Genomic DNA, 24,752 nt, shown 5'->3' on the forward strand with positions numbered 1-24,752 from the left:
GTTTTTTTTTTTAATTAATGTCTTCTTCATTTTGGGTTTTTGTTTTCATTTAGAAAGAAAGCAAATACAATAGGAAGGCTATTGAGACTGTTGATTAGAAAACTACATGCATAAAGAATTCTCTACAAATACTAAAAAAAAGGAAAACTAAAAAAACTTCTTCTGCAAGTAAAAAAATGTTGTTAAGGAAAAAAAGGATTAACATTAGAGGATGAGGGTGGAGACAAAATCTAGCAACATAAACACATCTATCTGGATTATTAAAACCACAAAACTCAAATTAATATAAATAATACTTTCTAAAACTGAACTATGAGAATAACCAAGTGGGTGGGGAAAAAAAAATCCAGGATGACTGCACAGATGACAGCAAAGGGTACTCATCCTTCACCTGTGGCCCCATAAGCATCAGGAGCGTAGAGGGCACCAGTGGATCTGGAGTGATGTCTGGAAGCTGCAATAACAGGATTAAATAAATCCTATCTATGACCACGGAATCGAAGTGCTGCAGTAGCTGCTCAGATGAACGAGAGTATTTATCAAAAAGATTCAGCTTAAGCACAAGAAACTGAGCATTAAACAGAAGCAAAAATCTTCAGGGAAGTTCTTTGATTATACAGAATATGATTATACATTTATGTACACTGGACATTTCATGCATAATTTTTTTTTTTAATTTAAAAGATTAAGAGCAGGGTAAAAGCAAGTAAATTTAAGTTCAAAGAAGAAAAGGTACATAGACACACATGCACACAGTCACACACAAACAGAATAACCATAAATACCTAAAGAGTTATCAGTGCACTGACACTGGTCTTGCACTGTAGACTTAACTAAATTCTGTGTGCTCAAGTCAGAGCCAGAGCTTACATATCAAACATCATCTGCACAAAGTGCCTCCTGCACGAACCCACTGTGTTGGCAGCTGACAATTTGTACACATCTGAATTCTTGCCTATGTTGCAGACAACTCAATCTCAGTTAAAACTTACCACTATGTAAATGAAAGTTAGAATTATCCAGTTATAATTAAAAGTTTAATATAAGTCAATGCAAGTAATAATTCACATACTTATTCTTTTATTTAAATAAATAAAATGTGAAACTGAAACACATGTTAGTTACTACAACTCATTATGGCTCTTTAAAGTTATGGAAAGCAGACATCAAAGACCCTTAAGGATTTCTGAATAAAACTGAGTGGCCTCTCTTTATAGCACTTGCATAAAACTGGTTTTCTAGTGATTCAGAAGAAGTTGACTCACCATTGCTTGTATTTTCTTTCTTAAAACAAGCAATTTTTAAATTAAATGTGTTTTTAAACAATTCAACTTCTTTCTTCAGTTCACTTAAGTCAGAATGCTATCACATATAACTGAAAATTTTAACTTGAATCCAAATGTCCACCCACAGTGGCATAAACCCCAGATATGATCTTATGATTTAATAAATAACTGTAAATGCAAATACTTTACACCTTTTGGATACATAAAGTAGCATAAACAGAAACCAGGAATCAAATTAATCGTCCTTTTCTCTGATTAACAAAGACCATTTAAGAGTCTGATTCGAATCATGTAATGATGACATGGACCAAGTGACATTTTGGGAAGCATCTTTTAACCTGAGTGCACTCCACAATGATCCTAAGTCCTGTAAAGATCCCAGAAACAACACTGTGTCTTTCCACATTAAGTTCTTTACTCCCTTCATAAGGTACGGTGATGTACTTTATTTCTAACTAAATAAAGTTATGACGAAGTTTGGCTAGGGCATTTTAGTTTGGAACTAATGCTTTGTGGAGTACTTGGTTCTTTAGAAAGTGTGTCTCAGCATGGAAAAGGAGACAGTACCAAGGATGTCACACCATAGACATCACAGCTGACAGCTCTTTAAGTACAAGCATTAATGGGATAAAGCTTTCTGTTACTTTCCATCAACGAGCCCTGAAAATTAAAGATACAACCGAAAATTAAAAACTCAAACTTTAGGCAAGAAAGTTGAAATGACTCCTGCCCCTATATACATTGGAAATTTTGAAATATGCTGGACAAGCTTTTAAGACAGTGAAAAAGAGCACTATATACTGGGTGAAACATACCTCATTCCAAAACATATTTTCAAGAATATTCTTTGTACCCCTCAAATTGCAGAAATTGTCAAGTATTTACTTTTGCATTTTCATTTTTTTAAAGGATGAATCAAAATAAGACTTTAAATGGACTCACAATAAGATAATTTCTTAGCTAAAATAGGGACATTATGTTAGTCTGATAGTTAATTAATATTAACTATATTTAACAAAAATAGACACTTCTATATAAATTAACAATCACTTGCTTCTTAGTGGCTCTTATCTCCCAGTTTATAACATTATACTGAGATGTGAGATTACATAAACACTTCCTATCAGCGTATACAGTGAAGCAATTATGTAGCATTTAGGTCATTTTATACCCTAAAGGGGGATAAAATCCATTTTATTTTGTGTTCATAAGCAAAAATTTCTGTGCTGAGAATGAGAGGCAACACAAGTTACATTCCCCTCTTCCATCCCCATGTCAAACTGTCTCTAGCTACAGAGAGCTGAATTTGCCTTATTTCATCTTTCACTTGTACCAACAAAACAATGAATGACATTTTAAATCATTCAAATAGTCATACTAAAAGGAATCTCCATTTATTCCAGGTATAATTGCCTTATTTTTTTTTAAACAATGCTGGATGTTACTTTGCATTGTCTGTGCTATCAGACGATTCTACCTATTTCACTAGTATAGGTAGTTGTTTTGATACCTGAATTATAAAACTGAAGTACATCAACAAAAATAAAACCTCCAGTGGCATCTATCTCAGCAACACATCTCGTGGTTCTGCCTTAACACAGACTTCTTAAGACAGCAAGCATTTGACCAATTACAAAGTGTAAATCTGATCTTGCATGCATGCAGTTCAAATCAAGCTGCAAGGCAGCAAAACAAGCACAAAGAGTTCTGCAAAACACCCTGTTTTTTAAAAGAACAGAAGGTACGTGTGTACTTCAACACAATCTTCCAGCTGTGTTTTAGAAAAAAAGATACAGGTTTCCTAATGTATCCTGCATAACATCTACTTTTAGTATCATTTCCCAATTAAACAGCATCTGGGCAAACTAGCCTTAGTCATTGAAACAGCTTTCATTCAATGAATCTGTACTCTCCCAATTAAACCATGGCTGGTGGGAAGCCCTAACAGACCACAACATATGTCCAGTGCTAATTAGGAGTACAGCTGGGTGCCTCAATTTGAGATAGAAACCAGGGATTTACTATTTTCAGACTAGCTTTAACAGCTACTATTATAAAGTCCTTAACTGTAAGCTACACTGAACAAACCAAATAAGGAGGATATATACTGCAGACTACTTCAGACAAAGGTAACACTAGAAAGAGATCTGTTTCAGATACACTTGCACAGAGTTTGGCATTACCAAACAATCAGAAAAAACCCCCAATCCACAAACCCAACACGTAAAAGCACTTCAAGCAAAATTTACTATCAACTTGTAGTAACCTTGACATGGATAAATGGAGATGAGAACCTTCCCTAATCCTTAACCAACAACATGTTAAAGTTATTACAAACTAATATTCTTATGTCTCATTGACATCTCAGAAACAGATCATCAATCTGTTTTTTGTCTTGCCAAATCTCACAATTTGTATCAGACCAATAAGCTGCTGGCCATATAGCAATGGGGACATAATTAGGTGTGTTTTCTTCTTACACACTAAAATGATTCATTGACTAGGTAGAAAATTTCAAGTAACAGCTGACACTGCACTCAAGTACCCAAGCAATGAGTGCTGCAACGGAAAGAGAAACACGTAATTTCGAAAAAATATCCAAAACCAGGAGTGCCTTTTCAAAATGGCACCTAGATACTGTGCAGCACACACCTTCCTAGACTTCCTTCAGACTAACACTAGCAAAGTGTGTATTTTTCCTGTGTGCAACCCATTCACACGTTGGTCAATTCTCCATCGGGGTAAGTGGGGAGAGAGCCAAAGGAAGGGAGAGCACGGTGGCCAGCTAGAAGCTAAATGAAGGAGGCATGGATTCGTTAGGCGCACATAAGGAAGGGCAGGGACAGCCATGCACGACAAGGGGCTCCGAGTACTTACCAAGGGGCGGGAAAGAGCGGACAGGGCTCGTGTCCCTGCTACTTTCACGGCTGGCCTCCCGACTGCAGCCCTGACTCACACTAGGCCGAGGAATGCGGCTGCCTCGCGCTAGTATGATTCAGGGTGCAGACAAACAGCAGCACAGAAGGGAGAAGACATAAAAAAGTTGCAGTTTTAATGCAATTCTCTTTCGCAGTAAGATCAAAGACGCATTCTAAGAAAAGATATTGATGATTATGTCATAACCTTTACTACAGACTTTCTTGATTGTGCTGGATTACTCTAAGTGTAGCCAGCTGAATGAAATTATTTCTTTGTACAGCTTAAAATGGAAATTTACTAACTCTTCACGGAATGGTTGAAAGACCTTTTGGAAAGGATGGAGAAAAACAAGCAACACTGAGTAATGATTCAGAATTTGTGCTCAAGATCAAATTAATCAATAGTAGTGCCAATGAAAAACCCACCAGCTTTCTAAAGAAGGAAAATAAAAAAATTATGCAGCTACGAAGAAAATCAAAAATATTAACAAGGAACAGCATCAATACCATTAAAATCAACAGATTTTTTCAATAACATTGTTTGCAGTAAAGTGTAATCAGATTATACTGTGAGGTTGAAGACATGTAACTTTCATTTTAGAATCACAGCATTATACACATGCGCACACATACACAGAAGACATGAAGTAATGAAGAACATATTTTCAAAATGGTATCACACTTTCATTCAATGGATATGGGTATTTTGGGTGTGAAGTGAAAAAAGAGAAGGAAGACAGGGAGGCGAGGAAAAGAACAACTACTACATTCTGACAAGAAAAACTTCCAAGTTTCAGCTTCAATGTAAAAAAACTGTCTATCAAAGACTAGAGAAAACAGCCACATTTTAAATTATCAGGATGTATTCTGTTTTTTTCATCCACCTATAACTAAATACCAGCTGTAGATATCTTGCACTTAAAGTAAGAAGGGCTATAAAGAAATCAAGAGTTATTTGGTGATTCTTACCTACTGACAGCCTAGAAGGACTAGCTTCTCTACTGCATCCCTGACTTCGTGGGATTTTGCTCCGCTTTTGTGCAGCTGCAGGATTCACCAACACTCTCTGAACTCCTGTGTTCATAGTGGAAAGTGTGGTTGTTGTCAAAACTCTTCCAGGAGACCCAGATCTACTACCAGCTGAAGGCAGAATGAATAAATATTAGTAACAACACAGTCAATAAACAATCATGGTTAAAAAGAAAATAATACCTGAAAGTTAGTAGGAGGGTGGTGGTAGATTGAAATGATCAGGAAAAACTTACACGGTAAAATCATGAAATAGAATGCCTTGGTCCGAGTTCTTACAGTACTACATACAAGGTAGTTAAAATTATCAATGCAAGGAAGCACTTGATGCTATATAAGCTCAAGAAACCGCAGTTATTATTTCTGGACTTTGTCAAGAGTTCCATGGTCCCTAACATGAACACTGCTGTGTCTGTTTTTTTTGAGCTACCTGGTCTCACTAATCACATTTTCTATTAATGAAGAAACACAAACAAACCAACCTCTTAGAAAGCTAAAGGGAGCAACTTTAAACTAAGATTTCATAATTACCCAGCTCTTCCAATGTAATCAATGCTATAATTGAATAATGTGGTTTTCCTAACACTTAAACTCTTCTCCCTTGCTTTTAAAAGCATGGGGTCTTCAAGCACTGTTCTGACACTAAATAAAATGTGACTGAAGATAATTACAATATCCATGTACATTTCTGTGGAGGTTACCCCACAAATTACAGAAAATCTTCAGTTAGTTTTAAAGAAGCTAAAAAATTGATTAAGACATATTTAAGTGTCTTATGTTTCTGCTAATTAAAACTGTGTATTACTAAGTACTACAGAAGTTCAAGGTACTGTATCACTACCAGAAACTGTGGTCACTTATCTTTAATTTTGATATTTCAGTTACAGAACATTTAAGTTCTAAGTCCTAACAAGGAATTCATTATTCCCTAGATGTAACTGATTTATATCACCAGCTGATATTAATATATTGTTTCCAGCTGTAGAATTCAAGAAATTTGACCAAATAAAAAGCAAAACAGAATTTCAACCGAAGATTAATTACACACATTTGAACCCTTCATTAATCTTTAAAATACAATCAGGTAACTGTATGACCACAGTGATGCTATCAGATTTACAGACAACATGCAACTTTCCAAGTGAATTTCATGGGTTACTTCTTATGAGGCACATTGAAAAAAAGATACAAGTTGACTAAAGCTTGACTATATGTGAAAAGAAACAAAATCCCAAACAAAATAAAATATATGCTGGGTGGAAGAGAGAAATCTAAAACAATGTACCATGCATATACTTTGAGATTCATTGTTTGAATTCGAACTTGAAATGATTATTTACCAAAATCCCTTTTCCAAACTATGGACCTATTCAGCAGAAATGATAAATAAAGTATTACACAGCCTGGAAAAAAACAAGCACAACTTCTATAGCAACAAAAGAATAAAAAATCCTATAAAGCTGCTGTGGTCTGCAAAAATTAAGGGTTTGGCAGTTTCTTCATATCAGGGTATTTCAACTGAGACCTGATATTACTATGCTTTCTTCCTGTTTTGTATCTCTTCAAAATAATAAAAATACTGTAAAAGGTTTCACTGTGCTGGAGACTTGTAGATTTTCTTCAATAGGTCAGAAACATGAAAAAACTTACTCTTCTCAAAATATTCAGAAGAAATGCAACCTCTCGTTCTAATATTTTATTTACTCTTTCTATAGTCTGACCTGCAAAGTGTTCCACTGCACTGTAAATTAACTGAATGTAGCTAAATATCCTGAAAATACTATGCTAATAACAGCACTGACATACTCTGGTCAGCAGATCTAAGTGAACTGAATGATCAAAGAAAGATGACGAAGTCACTATTGCAAAATGATAAACACTTCCCATCTCTCCTGCTTTCTACATAAGGATTACACCCAAGTTATGTGCAGCATATGAAAAAAGCCAGCCAGAATTTCTGCTGAATAGGGTCCTTAAATGAGGTATGTCAAACAGGTGATCAAACAATGATATGTACACGAATTCTGTAGACTCTTACCACCAATGGGGTTAGCAGACTGTGATCCTGAACAAGTGTAAAGGCAGGATTAGGGTAGGGATTTATAATCCATGAAGAGGGAGGGAGCAGAGCAGATTAAAAAATGAATGGCAAATGGAAATAAGAAAGCTTTAGTCATTTCACACAGGAAAAAAAGGCACAAGGGGGTTATGCTAAAGCAGTGCTATTAAATAGCTTCCACAATTGAAGAATTAAACTCAGATGCTATGTACAAAGCAGATGAAGCAAAGCTGCACAAGCAAATTACAATTCTTCAGCTTTCTAATCAACAACTCAATGCTGAAGAATTAAATTTCCATTAAGCATGAAACTGTAGCCTGCATATTACTTGAAAAGAATATTACATCGCCAAAAAGGCTCAAGAAGTTCAACAGCTGAACAAAAATTACACACAAGATCAAAACTTTTTTTTTTTTGAGACACAACAGTAAAGGAACTGAGCTGCAGGTGCGGTGGATGACCAAAACAAAAAAACCAAATTCACAATGGCACAACTGAAAAGACTTGCATAGAATTTAATGTTTTCCTCTTTAAAAGTAATCTTGAGTAAAAGTAAGAATTTGTTTCCATTCAGAAATTCTCTGAATGATGACTGTAATGCAATTTTAGCAGACCCTGTTGAATTACCCAACAACCAAACTGGAAAGAAGAGGAAAAAAATGTAACCATTTTTTTCCATAGGTAAGAATAAAATAATGAGGCATTTACTTTATGTTAATTTAAAAATAGAAGAGGAAGAGTAAAGGGCTTTCAAAACCCTAAAAAAATATTTTTTCAAATTTCAAATTTGCAAGTCTTTCACAATTTTTGAACAAAAGATAGCTGTAACCCAAAAATTAACAAAAGCATCTGTGCTACAGTGGTTTTTAAAAAATACAAACTTAAATCTAATATGAAGCTATTCTCTCATTATATAAGCTGGGGAAGTAAAACAATCCCCTGTATGGAAACATCAAGCATCACGCTTCACACAATGCTGTGAAAATTTTCAGTCACATAAAGAAGCATCACCCAAATAGCTGGCATACAGTGCCTGAGAATTCTCCTTCGCCTGTCCATTTGTATTTGCCCTGTTTATCTTCCTTAAAACATCTCAGAATTCTTGTTCTCCCCCACTGACAGGTTATAATGAGCTATTTGAAGCAATCGGTTCTGAACAGAAGTAGTAATAAAAGGCTGTAAAGATGCATTCACGCATTTAATTTTCACACATCATCACATGTAGTCAGATCTAGTTATCACACTATCAATTTATCTCTTCAGACATTAATACTGTGCCAAAACGAAAGAAACCCTGTCATTATTAGTAGAAAAACTGAAAAGGCTTAATTTTGCTTCTCTGGATATACAGTTATTTAATGTTATATGACAATGACCATCACTAAAGTCTTATATTGCTACCTAAATTTACCCCCTCCCACAGACATTTATCAAACACCTTCACTTCTTAAGAATTTACCAAATCTATTTGGAGTACGAAGGTATTTTAAAAAAGCTTAATTCCAAACTTTCCTAATACAAATGAAACAATTGTTACAGACACTGCTTATAGTTTCTCATAGAGGGGGAAAAGGGATCTGATGGAACTTCAGCTTCCCTCCCTCTTAAATTATTCACATATTTTTTGCTTATGATACAGTGTAGCCATCTGTAAAACAATTTTTGCACAACTTTTGTCCCAGCCAATAACTAGACTCATTTTCAGGCTTTCATTTCACAAACACTTCTGGGATTAGAGCACTGTCAAAGCTCTCAAGGGAACTACTTCTACAGAATTTTAGTATGCTACGTTTTATCTGTTCACATCATTTGAAAGCTTTATTTCAGAAAACCTGCAAACACTGGATCAGGTTTGATCCAACTGTACTTCTCGGGAAACAAAATTATGCAAAACTGAACGGCAAGCGGTCTAACAGGAAAAAAAGCAACTTCCACCTGTTTGTTTAACTTCTAAAAAAATTCTATTTTTTATAGATGCAATCATTGCTATGAAGACAAATGCTTCTGCCATTAAACACATTATTAAGGGGTTTTATTAAAGAAAGTGGATATGGTTAGTAATAGGGAAATAATTGTATTGAAAATTTCAAATCTGTTAAAATTTATTGGGTTTAGAACATTAGGCCTGACAAATTATACAAATGGGAAGTTTATTTTAATTTTATTGTGAATTTGGCTTCCTTTCATTAACTTAGTTGCATTTCACTTAATTAGACAAAGATAAGAATCTGAAAATGCTACAGAGCTTAGTCAGAAAATGTCTATTGGAGACATCAGGTGCGTGGACAAATTGCTGTAGGTCAGCCAGTGCCAAACAATGTGAGGTAATCAGGTCTTTTTAATTAACGACTGAGTGCTTGGCTAGATCGAAAATGTCACATCTGCTTTGGTTACTAAACACACACAGAAAATTACTGTGGATTAGCTGACTCACATTAAATTGCCTGTTTTAACCCTTTGACTCAACACAAGCTAAGTAACTGATTGTAAAGGGAGGGTTTAGTATTTTTCCTTCAAAGGAGAGTTAAGTAAAGGCAAGAGCTGTAATACAAAAAAAAAAGGAGTTTATATTCAAGAGCTACAGCAGTGCCTAGCTTAAAGTGAAGATGAGTATTTCTGGCTGGAATAAGCCTTTTTCAAAAACGAAAAATTAGCTCTTGCAGGTAACACTGAGGACACCATTCAGCCTACTCGTTCTTGTCTATTACTCGTCAGTGTTTACTGGCCTTTCATGCTGGGGAGGTCAGAAAAGGGGGGAAAAGAATGTTGAGAAGTTATAATTGAAGACAGAATTTAAGGACAGATTTCACTTCCTGCTACATTATCTAATTTAGCTGGCAAACTGAGACCTAACCTAGTATTTTGTCCAGAGAAAAACAACATGAATCAGAAAAGCATGCAAATACCACTGACCCAAAACACTGAAAAAAATACCTTCATTTTGGTCTGGCGATGATGAACCTAAGGCACAGAACAACAACTCAGTATGTAGCCTTTTTTTAAAATTAACTTTGACTGTAGCCATTGGTCAATGAATATATGCTTAAGCATTTGGCCTCTTTATCAGGTATAACTGATAAACAGAAAATACATACGCTGAGATTGTGACACCACTTTGGTTCTACTCCGTCCTCTGGAATCTGTTTTAGAATTTCCAATACCAACAGAAGGGGTTGAGAGCTTTGATCGTATACGACCTAGAGAAGAAAAATGGCATTAAATCAGTTTTTCAGAGTCAGGTAGGAAGCAGAGCATCAGTACCATTTACTAATATTTTCTGCAGATAAAAAAAGCGCAATGTAACTCAATTGGCGAAAATTCGCTTGGGATAATTAGTAGAAATTTGAACACCTTGAGGAATTTAATAGCTGAGGAAGCAAAATACTTCTCCTCTGATGCTCCAGGTTTCAGCAAACGATTTGCACATTACCCCTTCAACACCCTGGACTGGCTAGATACTTCCTCCTTCCACCATGTATGTGTTGATAACACTAAAAAAGGGGAAGTTTATTCAATACAATGCAATGCAAACACTAATGTTGCTGTATCAGGTCTCCTCATGAGTATGTGTGGTTGTAAGTCTACTTTTGCTGTCATAAAACTACAGAATAGGATTCTGAGCTTTCTTCCTAACTTCACTCCTCTTCTCAGAAATCGAAATACTAGCTTTTTATTACTGAAGATTCTACTGTCTTCCTGGCCACAGTCATACAGACTTCTACAGGATTTCCCTTTTAGAGCATTTTGCAAAAACTAAATACACTTAAGTACTTCTCATGACAACATGATATAAAGAAATACTACTCTCCCCAATAGACAGAAAAGCCAAGCAAGAAGACAAATCAAACTAAGCATCTACAAATAAAATAAGAGATTTATTTTTCTCTAGAATGCCAAATGGCAAATGACAAATTCTCTTGGGTTTGGTTAAACCTCTCTGCATTGTTAGCCATGTTCCTCATAAAATCCAACACATAAAAAGGAAATTACAAAAGAAAGGAAGACCCCAGGTGGATGAATTATAGCTAACGGAAAGACCATTCATAAAAGAAAATAGCAGAGTTGTATACTGCATTTCCTAAGCCAGCCTCTCAAACAAGAGAAAAATGAAATCAAAACCAAACTCATGCTAACCATAGCTCCTCTATGTTGCAAGAACTAACCCCAGAAAGTCTGTACAGGGTGGAGCTAGTTTAACAAGCTCAACACTTTCAAACATGGCATAATTAAAATATTTTCTAGACATGCTGAGTCAATATTTGACCTAAAAGAATTAGGCACACAGACTGTTATTTAGTTCTAGCCTCTTTAGGCTTTCCACAGCAGAATTTGGAGACCAACCAAGTTAATATTATTCATCCAAGTAGAGGGAATAGCCATAGATGAGAGTCTATAAGAAGAGAATCAGGATAAAGGAGGTTATTCACTAAACTATTAGAAAACAACAGACTTAGCAAGAATGGTGAGATTAACTAGTCCAAACTCTACTAGTTATCCCCGTGCAATGGCAATGTTTTCCCACCGAGTGCTGTGAGACTGCAAGGCATGTAACTGCATTCAGAGTTTGGCCCAAAACCTAGGAATACAGAGTGCCACTATTTCAATACTATGTTAAAATATCACCTGGAACCTGTTTCATCAATGTAAAATAAACCAGTCTGTGTCTGTGAGATAAATGAACTGTTAACTCATTTGGAGTCTCTTCATCCATTCACTAATGACAGGTTTAAATGTTAATAACAGATTGAAAATTAGCTTCCAAGTCTCACAGAAATGAGTAATAGTAGCACCTGCTTCCCAGAGTATGAACACATTTGATGAAATATTCTGTGACAAGATTTGCTTTAAAAAAATCAGCACAAAATTATAAAGCCCCTATATATTTATAGTAGAAATGTTAAGCAATGATACTTAAGACTGCAGATGAGTAATTGAGAATTAAAATAAAAGCAAAAGAATTTTAAAAATAGTAAATGACAACCAAGTATTAGATGCATAAGCTGTTAGCCCATAAGCCCGTCTGTTATGAACCTCCATAAAGCCCCAGAAACACCATGTTCTACTTTTAAAGCTTAATTTCTATCAACGAAAATATGAAGCTGAAAATATTAGCTAGTCTAACAAAGTAGTTTCTTACCATCTTCAGAAGCTGTTCCTAAACAGAAAAAATAATAAAATACATGATATTCCAAACAATACTATGTCTTTCAAATTCCTTTTTGAGATTAATCTTGGGAATCTTGACAAATTTTATAAAGTCAAGAGAGCTAAAGTTTTTATGTTGCAACTCCATAATTGAAGTAAAATTATCAAGAAAATATCCATATGACACTGATAGCAATTTAAAAGAACACAAGGCACAGCACTGCCTTCCAAACTTGTTACAAAACAACAAAAAATTCAATAGAAAAAAATTACATCTATGAGATCAGTCAACAAAATTACATATACAGATCAAAACAGACATTAAAAATACCGTAATGCAAGCTCTCCTGAAAATATGAAACATACTATTATGCATAACCTCAGAGAAAAACACAGTGTTTCCCACACTGGACAGTGCTAATTTGATAGGAACTGCCAGCAAGGAGGATTTCTCTGAATTAAGCCTGTGATTATTCTGAAGATACACATGCACAAGATCAAGTCTTGCTCAGAGACGTGGAAGGAATATGAGCTTGCTGAAATCACATCACACTTGAACAAGTATGCTGAGCTTAACAAGGCTTGATTTTTGACAACGTGAGACAGACAAGCCTTTTTCCCATCAGTACCTTAGGAACTGATGGGAAGCTGCCTAATTGCCAGTCCTTCCTCTAAGCTCCTTTGAGATGAATCTTATTATGGAATAAAATACATACCAGTAATGATAAAAATGTTAAATGTCCCTAAAAAAATATCAAAGGCTACCTCCATTGTTATTTCCACTCTCTACCACTTCTGCCTTACGAGAGAACTACAATAATGAAAACATCTGTTAGTGTCTTTGGCTAGCCTGAACTTAGCCAGATTTGCTGGGCAAGTTTTCTCATGTTACAGTATCTTCAAGGAACTATTTTTAAAAACTCTCTCTAAAATTAGTTCAGTGTAAATTTCAATGCTTCTTCACAAAAATCAGTTACAGTAATAGGTATGTAGGAGCGTCTCGAAGTTTTCCAATCAAATTTGCCAGTTTGCAAAAAACCAAAACCAAATAAAATACCCAACCCCCGAACCCTGAGCTAGCCCTCCAAATCCAGCTCTGGAAGGCAGATTCTATGCAACACCTAAGCCAGGCTAACACACAGCTGCTCCTAAAAGGGGTGCTTCTGTTTCTCTTTCCTCTCAGCCTTGTGCTACCACCTGGTCTGGATGGTTAAAAAGGCTCACTGGCAGTTCCAAAAGCGAAATAGCAGAATATTAGTCACTTTTATGAAATCAGTTTTATGGAGTTTGTTCACCTACAGTAATTGATAATGTATTATCACAAGGTGCTAGCAAAAGAAGAGATAAAAAACATGTGGACAAAGTTAGTGGTAAAAGGAAAAAAGATAAGTTCCTCCTGGTGGTGGTGAGATCAGAACAGCTATATCATACAACTACAGCTGGAGGCTATCTTTAGATATGATGTGCAAGATGGAATGAACACAGCTTAGTTCATTCTATCTTGCACATCGTATCTGAAGATAGCCTCTAGAACAAAACCCAACCTGTTACTCTGTGCAGCATTTCCCTTGCTGATTTTAAACAGAAATGTGCAACATATCGTAAGTTCTAACTTCTGGTTAGAACAAAAGAAAAAGCCTACATGGTCCTAAGAACCTTTATTTCTGGTGACAATGTCCAAGGCTCAAGATTTAGCACAAACAGCTATAAATAAAGCCTACTACTTGTAGCCTAAGGAAACCTCATATGGAAATAAGCGATACAGATTCTACTATCCTGTACAAACCCTCCTCATTTTATTAAACTAGTCTTGCCATCTTCAGTGCTCAAAACCAGCTCAAATTCTTTCAAGAAGCATCTGTGTCTTGAAATGATTCAGGATGCTGGTTTGGGAATCTACCTTCTTAGTCTTTTAATTTTTACGAGATATATGTGCTTCCAATAAACTACTCATTATTCCAAACTTGCACAGTTAATAAATACATGACACAAAATATTAAGTAAGCAGCAAACTTGTTAAGTGCTCATTAAGTGCTCCCAAGCAATATACTAGAACTAGAATCACCAGGCAGCAGGCTGGGACTCTGTCACTTTATTATATGTGAAGCATTATTTCCACACACCTGGAACAGACAATTGCTATGAGAAGCCTGATGCTCAACTGCTTTTCAGTCCCTCCATGTGTTTGTAACAGAGTGAATTAAGGAAAAGCAAGTGCTAAAACTAAGTTGGAATACTTGGTAAGCTATTTTAACAGGTAGGTCTTCTTCACAAATGATTCTTTAACAGAATTACATTGTGCTACAGAATTTACAGGCACTTAAAAATATGTAGCAAGGCTAGACTTCGATAGAGAAGTTTTCTTTGGTTTTGCTTTTTTTTATACTTAATTATGTGGTCAAGCATCTTCTGCTCTCCCACTGCTGTTCAGCCAAGTTATGTAAAACTATGGAATACACTGGAACTAGACATTTAAAAAGCATGTATTTAACTAGTTAAAAAGCAGCATGTAACAATTACAAAATTGCTCTGTAATTAGTAGAGCTTCTTTTAAAAAAGGGGGGCAATGCCAGATTTCTGATTATGTTTCCCAAAATTGACAAATAAAGCAATCGCACATATAATAAGACATCAAGATTACACAGGAGTTAATGAAAACAGCATAGTAATTTGTTAATGAACAGACAAATATATTAAACATCAATACTTTACATAAAAGACACTTTATTAGATATTTAATAGAATTAGAGGACAGACTAAATAATTTCTTACCATCCATCTTGTCAGAAGTATCCTCTTTGTTGGAAAAGCAGGCAAAGAAACATGGAAAACTTAGTGTGTTAGAATAAAGGTGTTCACAGCAGAGTCATAAAACATTAATTGAGGAAAATGCATTAATATTAAATACAGCAGACATGTTTATCTAATTAATGCATGTATAAGCTACCTTAAACAAAGTTGGTTTTGCTCAGTCCAAGGTACAAAATTACAAAACAGGGTACAAGTACCCTGCACAAGGATATTGATTCTCTTTGTATTTCCCAGATTTGAGACAACCCTTACAGTAAAACATTTACAAATGGTTTCATTCTTGGTGTAAACAGTTACTGAAGCATCGGTACATATGTATATCATTACTGAACAACATAATTATATTTCTTATGAAATTCGCTACTGAACATGAAGACCCCTCTGGGGTAAGGGACAGGAGGGAAAAAATAGCACAATTAAGACAGAGGACAAATGAGAGAAAGTTTCACTCTGGTTTAAAAGCATTAAGTATTTACCAGTTCAGCTGGAAGGTAGTGCATAAATATTCTGACAGTAACAATCAAAATTAAAATATTTAGCATGAGACATATATAATTACAGCTCAAGCTTCCTCAACAAGGACATTAATACTTAAGGATGTCGAAGATAGTCAACATTTAAAGTAACTAGAGAGTATCCTCCTGCTTCTAGAATAGTCTTTTAAAAACCATAAATAAGCAAGAGTTCTTCTATTAATAATGAAAAGGGAAGAGATGGGTGAACACAATTATGGATTACTGTGCTTATAAGCTTCTGGCCTTCTGAGGCTTTAAATTTGATAGCTTTGTAAGCAAAAGGTGGATGTTTCTCTGCAAGCCAGGCTGAAAATAAATTCAAGCTCTAGGAGACAAAGTCATTTATTTTGGTACTGACTGCAACACCTAAAGGAAGTGGAAAGCATTATAGAAACACAATAACATTGCCTAGGCCTTTTCATACCATGGTCAGCAGCATTAGCTTGACAGTTCTGTCATTTAACTTTCCATATTTGGGCTACTATAAATAAACCCCTTCAAATGAACAGAGGGAACAACTTTACAAATTAGCCCATTTTCTGAAACATGGCACTTGCTTGGATTCGCACTCCATTCATTTTAAGGTTACCTTTTGAAAACTAAGAGTAAACAATACTTTGAAGCTAATCCACAACAGAAAACAGTCACACTGTCTACAAGGTATGTATCATCCAAATTACCTTACCTCACCTCAGTTAAAAAACTGTTAGGAGATTGAGCCAAGATCAGTCAAGCAGTACCGCTTTTGTGTGATTGGAAACAAACCTTGGTCTCCTTGACTACCACTGCCCCTTCACTGTCTGCACTAAGATTTGACTTCTACTGTACATTGGCAGTATTACATTATTTTGCCATTTCAAATGACCATCATACTGTTGTCCACATGTGACTGCATCTGCTAGCAAGGTAAAGCTTTCCAGCAACTCAAATCCTTCAAAGAAATAGGACCTGGACATTGCTGATTATTCCTCTCCCTCATCCACACTCACCCAATCAACAAATTACAAAGAGAATAAGCTATTTCTGTTATTTTCCTGCATAAACCCACCACTGTTTACTTCAATAGAAACCTCTGTGCCCTTTTCAACCCTTGCTTACAAAATTCTTGGCATGAATCAGGTATTTCTTTAAATGTTCTAAAAGCAAACCAATACTCCAATCAAGAGCTAATTTTCTGTGAAAATCTTAAGACAACATAGTCTCTTCATTTGAGCAGCATAAAGAAGACATTAACAGAGCAGGATCTCTCTCTTTATTTTCCATTTGACTTTTCCTTCTGTCACCATGCTCTGTGGCACTTTTAATTCTCTGAATGTCAGCTTTGTATGAAGTTCAAAATATGTTCTGTTGCACACCAAAACACACCAGGCAATACTCTGATCTTGGAAAATAATCATCCCATATTTTTCAGGCTTTTAGGCATTAAGTTAGGAAGAAATGAGAGTTCTAGAATTCTAGAATGGTTTGGGTTGGAGGGGACCTTAAAGATCACCTAGTTCCAACCCCCCTACTGTGGGCAGGGACACCTTCCCCGGGAGAGGTTTGCTCCAAGCCTGATCCAGCCTAGTCTTGAATACTGCCAGGGATGGGACATCCGCAACTTCCCTGGGGAACCACCAGCGTATCCCCTCCACCAAGCAGCCTCACGTTGGTGTCCACCTGCGACCCAGCAGGTTCTGCTGCCCCCTCTGTGGGCACCAGAGGGAGCCCACATCCGAAACTGCTATTCCAAGTACCAAGTATTCCTTTTTGTGGGATTGCTTACACTCATTAACACTAAAATCAATGTCGTTCACAGCATTTCAAGTGGGCCCCGATGACAAAAAGAATCAACTCATTTTAGATAGCTTTTAACTTACATTTTGACTTTTAAAAGCACAACCAAAACCTTTGCAAACCACAGCCTACATGTATGCTAACCTCTACCCAAACACAATGTAAATCACAAGAACCATGCAGCTTGTCTCTTGTGATCATCTATGGCTGTACTGACATTAGAACATGCCTCTCCTTGGTGATCTAGCTGGCACAGAAGCTGAGAAGAAAAAAAACAGTTTTGTGAACACTGAACCTCTCTTCCCCCATTGCTATCCCTACAGCATGGATAACCTAAAAATCTATAACAAAAACATGTTCATAGTCCTTTACCATTCTCACTCAGCAGATGTTCAAGCACCTACACCACCATCACCATTATCAAATACTTTCCTGCACTGTTATCACTCGTAGCACTTTCTATGTCCAACAGCAAGTATCAATGGATAAAACATACACATAGTTCCATCAATGCCCTCAGAAAGAAATTAATTAACTCAGTGTTGTAAGTTATTGCGTAAAACACTTCTGTATTTCATGAAGAAGCCACCTCTTACTGCCAAGGTATCTCTTTAGCACTGTTGTAAAATACCAGAAGAGCTGAGAAAAATGGAAAATCAAGAGCCCTCGCACTCATTTCTATATTACTTTTACAAACAAAAAAAGGTCATGATCACCACATGATGTTAAGTAAAGGTACCACTGCTTCCAACACTTAATATTAATTCCAGATTAAGACATTTAAAGAGCATAGTATGGACATACTCTTTGCATTGGCATTCTTCTAGCACAAGAAAAATAAAGCATCTAGGAAACTTTGTGACTTACTTCTGAAGACCTGCTTTTTTGCCATACTCCAGTGCTATTAAAAACGACGACTGCTTTTCAAATACAGGAGTATTGTACAGTAACTTTCTGATCAAGAAAATCACAAGGCTATCTCAGAGCAGTGCAAAGGTGCTTCCCTTACCTAGGGAGGCGTAGGACCCCGGGGGCAGGCCGGCTGCTGACAGGCGCCCAGCTCCAGCTGTCTGTCCAGCAGCATGGCGGGCCTTCGCACCTGCGGCAGCGTTCACATCGATGTCACTGCGAGACCTCTGCAGGGTGCCCGGGCTTGGAACGCCCTTGCTGCTGCCTGAAACTACCAGAAGAGGAAAAAAAAAATTTAAAAAGAAATTAGTTGATATTGAATAAAATTAATTATATTTAAAAGGTTAACATCTACTACCACCGCAGCATGCTTGCAGAAAGCACAGAAAACTATGTAAAAAAGCTTAAGTCAAGTTATTATTAAACCAAGTATTACTGAGATTAAAAAGCAAACTAGACCTGGTATTGCAATGAACTGCTTAAAAAGGACAGTTTGTTTTACAGTAGTATTTATCTTCATTCAGCATGAAATTTTAGCATTATTTAATGTAAACCCCGTGTTCTCACCCTAGTAAAAATGACATGATTCTGAACCTTTGTGTGATTTATTACCTTATTCAATGCTTCACAAATATAAGAAAATTCACATAATTCCTTGAGAAACTGAAGGAAGAAAATGCTCCCACACTTCAGCTAAGGTAAAGCCACAGACAGGTAAGCTGAATGCATACTCTGAAGTGCTTTAGGGTCTAATCTTCAGTATTTTCATATTCACTTCCTATTGTTTACCGCATTTTAGCTATTCACTTCAGTTAATCTTAAGCATTGTTTTAGGTGTTCTAAACTCGACACCCCTTATCAGTTTCAGTATCCAGAAAACAAGCACTCTCAATTACAGTCCATTTGTAAAAAGCAGCTCAATGATTTATTTTCCAAGAGTTACTAAAACATTGTGGGAAAAGACACTAAACTTATTAAATTCTGAAAACTAAACACATAATTAAACTCTTTGAATTACAAATATGTGGTTTGGTTGTTTTTTCTTTCTTTATTTATTTAGAAAGACTAACAGCTACATGGGAACAGATGAAAGAGACAGTGAGTCTTTAATTTCCAATTGCCATAAGCCTAATCATGAACAGACCGAAGAATAATGTTTTGTTTCTTTGAAAGTGACTGTTCCATGACAGAACTCCAGCACAGATGATCAATTAATACGGAACTATTACTGAATTATGTCTTATACTTGAAACAACTGAAACTACATAAAACGTGAAGTGAGTGTGAGGCAATCTTAGCTCCAGGTAGTTTGTAGTGACACATACCATTATTTATCCTGGAAATAGGGTAGGTGCTGAGATAGTAAAATTTTAAGCTGCATTTAGAACTTTTAATTCAAAGACCATGAAGAACAGTAACTGTGCACTGAACCACCTTACCTCTGCCTGCAAGACTTGCTGGACTGGCTGCAGACCATTTAGAAGATAGAGGCCGACTGGAAAGAAGTCAATAAATCCAGTAAGTCTCATGTATCAGATGAAAATGTCAACAATAAAAGAAAAAGAATAATCTTCTGTTCTTCTCTCCTTTTCAACCTTCTCAGCATATTTTAGAGAAATACTTTAAGTAGAGAATGGTAAGAAAACCAGAATTATCTTATCCTTTATATTTTATAAAACTACATCTATATCACAGAGCACTAATCCTTCAGTTACCGACAGGTACACTTCAAGTTCAGGCATTCCAGACTTGGTCACAGAAACATTTAAGGTGGTCAGATCAAGGTTTTAACCACAGGGCCGATCTTATAAATCAGCCATCAAACAAGAACAGTGGGAGCTACCCAAAACGCTTTATTTATGAAAGACATAATGTGAAGTGGTGTCTGCAGTAACAAGAAAAACAGGTGCCCAACTCATAAGCCTCTTCCAGTCCCAGATGTTTCAAGAATTAAGTTACAAATTTAAAAAGGAAGTGTTGATGCTTCCAAGCAGCTAGACTCCATTTCCCCAGCCGGAATGTAGAGGCTCCCATAATCTATAAAAGGAGAAAAATCCCATGCCTTTTCCTCTAGGTTTTGTCTTCATTTCCTTTTCACTGCAAAAACAAGTAGTTACTGAAGCACAAGTGTTCCAGTCTACTCAAGTTTAATTGTGAGCCCATCCTTTGGCCTGGTTTGGAAGGGTAAAATGCAGCCAGAGAGACCAGGGAAAAGAAAAAGACTGGTGGAAGAAAACATAATAGCATATTCATTGGTTGAGTATCTGATGGGGAAAGTTTGTATTTGATGAAATAGTTGAGTATTTAATCAACAGTCAAATTACAAGACGAGTCAGTGTCTCAGCTTTAGTACAAATAATTCCTCTAATTTTGAACCTAAAAGCAGAGAGAAAAGAGATGCCTCATACTGTATATTTACCCCAGTTATTAGCTCAAGTGCTCAACAGTAACATAGAGGTCAGCATCATTACCTAAATCCTCACAGAAGAACATGTGTTTGCAGCTTATTTTGAATAAACCTGCTTTTCTGACATGACTAACTAGTGTTTTGAAGGTACTTTGCCTCGAGTAAGGTGAGGAGGCTGAGAGAGAGCTCCTGGGTGCATCCTGACCTTACACCTTGCTTCAAACAGAAGTCCCAGACAACTGCCACAATCCACTGCAATTGACATTTTATGTAAGCAGTTTCATATAGGTAGGCAGAAGTCACCACATGTCTCTCTCATTCCACCATCTTCTTTAAAACGATTTTGGATTAATGAATTATATGAGATGTAAGTTCAGAAGGTCAAAAATCACAGAGGATCAGACTTTTAGGAAAATCACAGCCGTATTTCCTAATTTAGCCTATACAGGGGGAGTTCAGCATCTATACTAAATGCCAGAAGTAAAATTTTGGGTAATAGAGTAAAAATAACATCCACCTGAATGCAAAGTTAGTAATAAAACAATTAAAATTTCATTCATTTCCAATATCATCATCTCTTCTATGTGCTTCTTATTTTACTCCTCACTTTCTGTACTGTAGCACTTACACATCTTGCAATATGGGAAGCAACATTTGAAGATTTAAGGATTTTTTAAGATTCTAATTTCCCTGTAATTTAGTTTTTAACAGTTTATTACCAGTAACTCATTAACAGCACTTTTATTTCCAGATGGGGGATACAGATTAATCTGAACAAGAATATTTCATCTTTGAATAAACACTTGTTTGTGGAAAATAAAGTGCTAGCAATTGCTTGCATCACAGAGAATTACTTTTTTAAAATCTTCTTTATAATTACAAGTATCATGGGAATGATAAGGTAAACCTCTGGTATTTAAGGCATTAGCCAAAAAAAAAAAAAAAAAAAAGAAAGAAAAAAAGAAAAAAAAGCAACTTCCAGTATGCTGGAAGCAGTCTTTGCTTTCAAGTCAAAAGTGAGTAGACAAGCTCCCTGGTTTTGGTAATGAAACATCTGAAATATTAAAAGGTTGAAATACTTTGAGGAAGCGTTCTAGCCTTTAAAGACAAAAATCACTGCATACTACTACTACTACTACTTCACATTTTTGCTAAAAAGCCAGTAGATTTCTTTTGCTATTGGTACCTAAGCAAACTTTAATTTATTCAGCTCAAGACTGTCTATGCATGTCAATACACCACTGACTGCAGCACAGACCCACCCTGTAGTAACTGGCATAGCTGCAAAATACTGCTAATACATATTCAGTACAGTGAAGACGGGGGGGAAAAACCCCAAACCAATCTGCAGTCTGAATGAATCTCATTGTTGATGTCCCTTTTTCATGCTTGCCAGTGAAAAGAGATGAAAAAGGAATAACACCAGTATAGCTTTCCTAGAACCTATTCAGCGCGTCAGAATGCGGGACATCAATATGAACTTTGATGATATCTTGGTGTTTAAAGCAGCTGTTAAGGAATGAATATATGAATACAGTGAGCTAAAATCCAGTTAAAGACTGCCCATGCTTTTCACCTTGCTGGGGTGATGCTGTCATATAGCAAACCACCATAGAAGAATTTTTTATTAAAAAAATGGGAAGTCGCAAAATAAAATTGCAGCTTTTCTGAATTCAACAGAAATCTGGATAATTTGCTTTTGAGAAACTGCATTTTTTTCTTGGCTCAGAAACAGTGAAGTGACCCTTACTTGAGGCTCTCCTGTGAGCTAGAGGATGACCTGTCGGACTGAGGGAGAGATGCTATACTGCCAGAATTCTTCAAGTAGGTCTGAAGGCTTCTTTGATAGGGCGGCTCCAGAGAATTGTACAGAGTCTCAGCTTCACTAGGAAAGTGATTTCTAAGGCCCAGATAAGCCCTGCAAAAGAGAATAACCACATGTAAATGCTCTGTATTTTCTTTAAAGGGTGGAGTCAGGAAGTAAAGATTACAGAATGAACCATGGATGGGAGTGAAAGGAACTGAGACTATGTAAAGCATACAATGCTTATCAAATCATAAAATAAATCAGCTACACTGACTGAATTAATCCTTTCAAAGTAACTTAAATCCATCCTCTGAGTATCTCACATTCATTTACCAGTTCTGTGAAGAAACAAAAGGAATTATTTTCTGGCCTTCTCAGTAGTCAAAGTGCTGCAATTGTTTAAAGACTTAATTAATGGGGGGAGAGTGATTATGCAGCGATATCAACCTTTCTAACTTGTCTTTCAGTAGAATCATCACATGCTGCAGAACTGTATTGACTGACTCAGCTTTGAGGATGTCTTTTGGAAAAGAAACTAGGTAGTAATTCAGGACAGAAACATCAGTTTTCAACCAAACAAGCATCCTCCTCTTCAGCCACGGATAGCAGATCACCTTGGATTAGAGCCTTCTATCACTCATTTAGCACATGCAATTTTTCAGAGCAAAATTAATCAAAACTCACTTTCTTGCCTCCACTCTTGCTTCTGCATCAGCATCGTGAATGCCCTTCTTGATTGTTTCAACCAAGACAGCTGCATGCCTAGAAGAAAGATATTCTTCATGCTATTTTGCTACTCCAAACTCTAAGCAGTAGCTTTGCACTTTAATTAACATTTCACCAAGTAAAAAACAGCTGCAATACTAGTTCTTTCCAAGATATGCAGTAAACAAACACTTAAGCACACCAACGACATAACTGTACCTTCTGTAAAGGTTTAGGTCAGCTTAGTCCTTCAATCTAAAAGGATTTTAATCTACTTTTCCGACATATGTCCACCTATCACACTTATAAAGTTATTTAAAAATACCTTTTTTAAGACATCTGCCTTCCGGAAGTGGAAAAACTATTTCCACTGTTATATTAATAGTAAGAAAAGGGGAAAAATTAAGACCATAAGCTTTCTTTCAGCTCTGAAAGCTTTTGGCATGTGAGTTCTAAACCTGAATACACACTCAAAGAACAGCAAAGTACCCATCAGAACACAAACTTGTGAAGATAAACAAATTTTAATTCAAGGTAAGTTTCGGGCAGGAGGTTTGTTAATTGGGGTTTTTTGGGGGGGCGGGGGGGTGGGGGTGGGAGGTGGTGGGTTTTGTGGGGTTTTTTTAGACACTGGCATAAATGATTTCCCCATTGCTCCCTTTCTCAGGGGCACCTTGGAGGATAGAAATGTGGCTGTGGAGCTGGATGAATTCTTCAGAGCCTTCTCTGGATGCCCTTTAGTCTCTTTGCTCTTACTCTGTGTTTACACTGACCATCCTGTAGAACTGATGCACGTACTATTTCCCCATCTATCTGGAGAAGCTACAGCGTGTCCTTACTCATTACCACAAAAAAGTCCTCCAGCCTAAGCCCACTTGCCTTCTTTTACAGCAAACACACAAACTTCCTCCTTCCAGGCGAAAAGACAGATGCTTACCTGTGTATGCATTGCTCACACGCAGAATAGGAGAGGCAGAGGGTAAGGAGAGGAGGCAACAGGAAGCCAAGGCTGGAACATGCAGCTCTCCTTCCCCTGGCACCTGAATGAGCCACATGACCGGCTGTGCTAGAAAGGCTGTCTATGCCAGAAAGGCTGGCCAACACTGAACAACATAATCCAATTAAAGGATTTAATAACAGTATTTCTGTCTTAAATTACATTAGCAGTTTATTTTAGGGGAAAAAGTACACTGGCCCATACCTTTCCAGTGAATGTGTTTGCCACTCTTGTAATAACAGGTCTAAAAATTCAAAGGAGCGCCTAAAAACACAGAAAAAGTTATAATTAAATACTCATTTCTCTAATACGTGTGTGGAATAAACACTAACTTTCTTCTTTCCCCCTGAGGGAAATAAATGAAATAAAAGCTCATTTATCAGTCAAA

At 36.4% G+C, this 24,752-nt stretch overlaps 1 protein-coding gene across 40 annotated transcripts in view; it reads right to left on the reverse strand.

Moving 5' to 3' along the window:
- Nucleotides 1-24,752, reverse strand: part of CLASP2 (cytoplasmic linker associated protein 2) — a 147,487-nt gene that overhangs the window by 36,667 nt on the left and 86,068 nt on the right. For 7 of the 40 annotated variants that reach the window (XM_039549573.1, XM_039549576.1, XM_010398682.4 and 4 more), the window contains 10 exons: nt 24,569-24,628; nt 23,347-23,424; nt 22,606-22,773; nt 19,888-19,943; nt 18,549-18,719; nt 15,210-15,233; nt 12,430-12,447; nt 10,388-10,489; nt 5,174-5,344; nt 4,164-4,271 (listed from right to left, as the gene is read on the reverse strand). In XM_039549573.1, coding sequence (XP_039405507.1) covers nt 4,164-4,271; nt 5,174-5,344; nt 10,388-10,489; nt 12,430-12,447; nt 15,210-15,233; nt 18,549-18,719; nt 19,888-19,943; nt 22,606-22,773; nt 23,347-23,424; nt 24,569-24,628 — 956 coding nt within the window. Of the gene's footprint in view, nt 1-391; nt 455-4,163; nt 4,272-5,173; nt 5,345-7,271; nt 7,299-10,226; nt 10,254-10,387; nt 10,490-12,429; nt 12,448-15,209; nt 15,234-18,548; nt 18,720-19,887; nt 19,944-22,605; nt 22,774-23,346; nt 23,425-24,568; nt 24,629-24,752 lie in introns of all 40 variants that reach the window. The other 33 variants (XM_010398668.4, XM_010398671.4, XM_010398667.4 and 30 more) reach the window with 15 other exon arrangements.

Source organism: Corvus cornix, chromosome 2 (genome assembly GCF_000738735.6).
Source record: "Corvus cornix cornix isolate S_Up_H32 chromosome 2, ASM73873v5, whole genome shotgun sequence".
Lineage (NCBI taxonomy): Eukaryota > Metazoa > Chordata > Aves > Passeriformes > Corvidae > Corvus > Corvus cornix.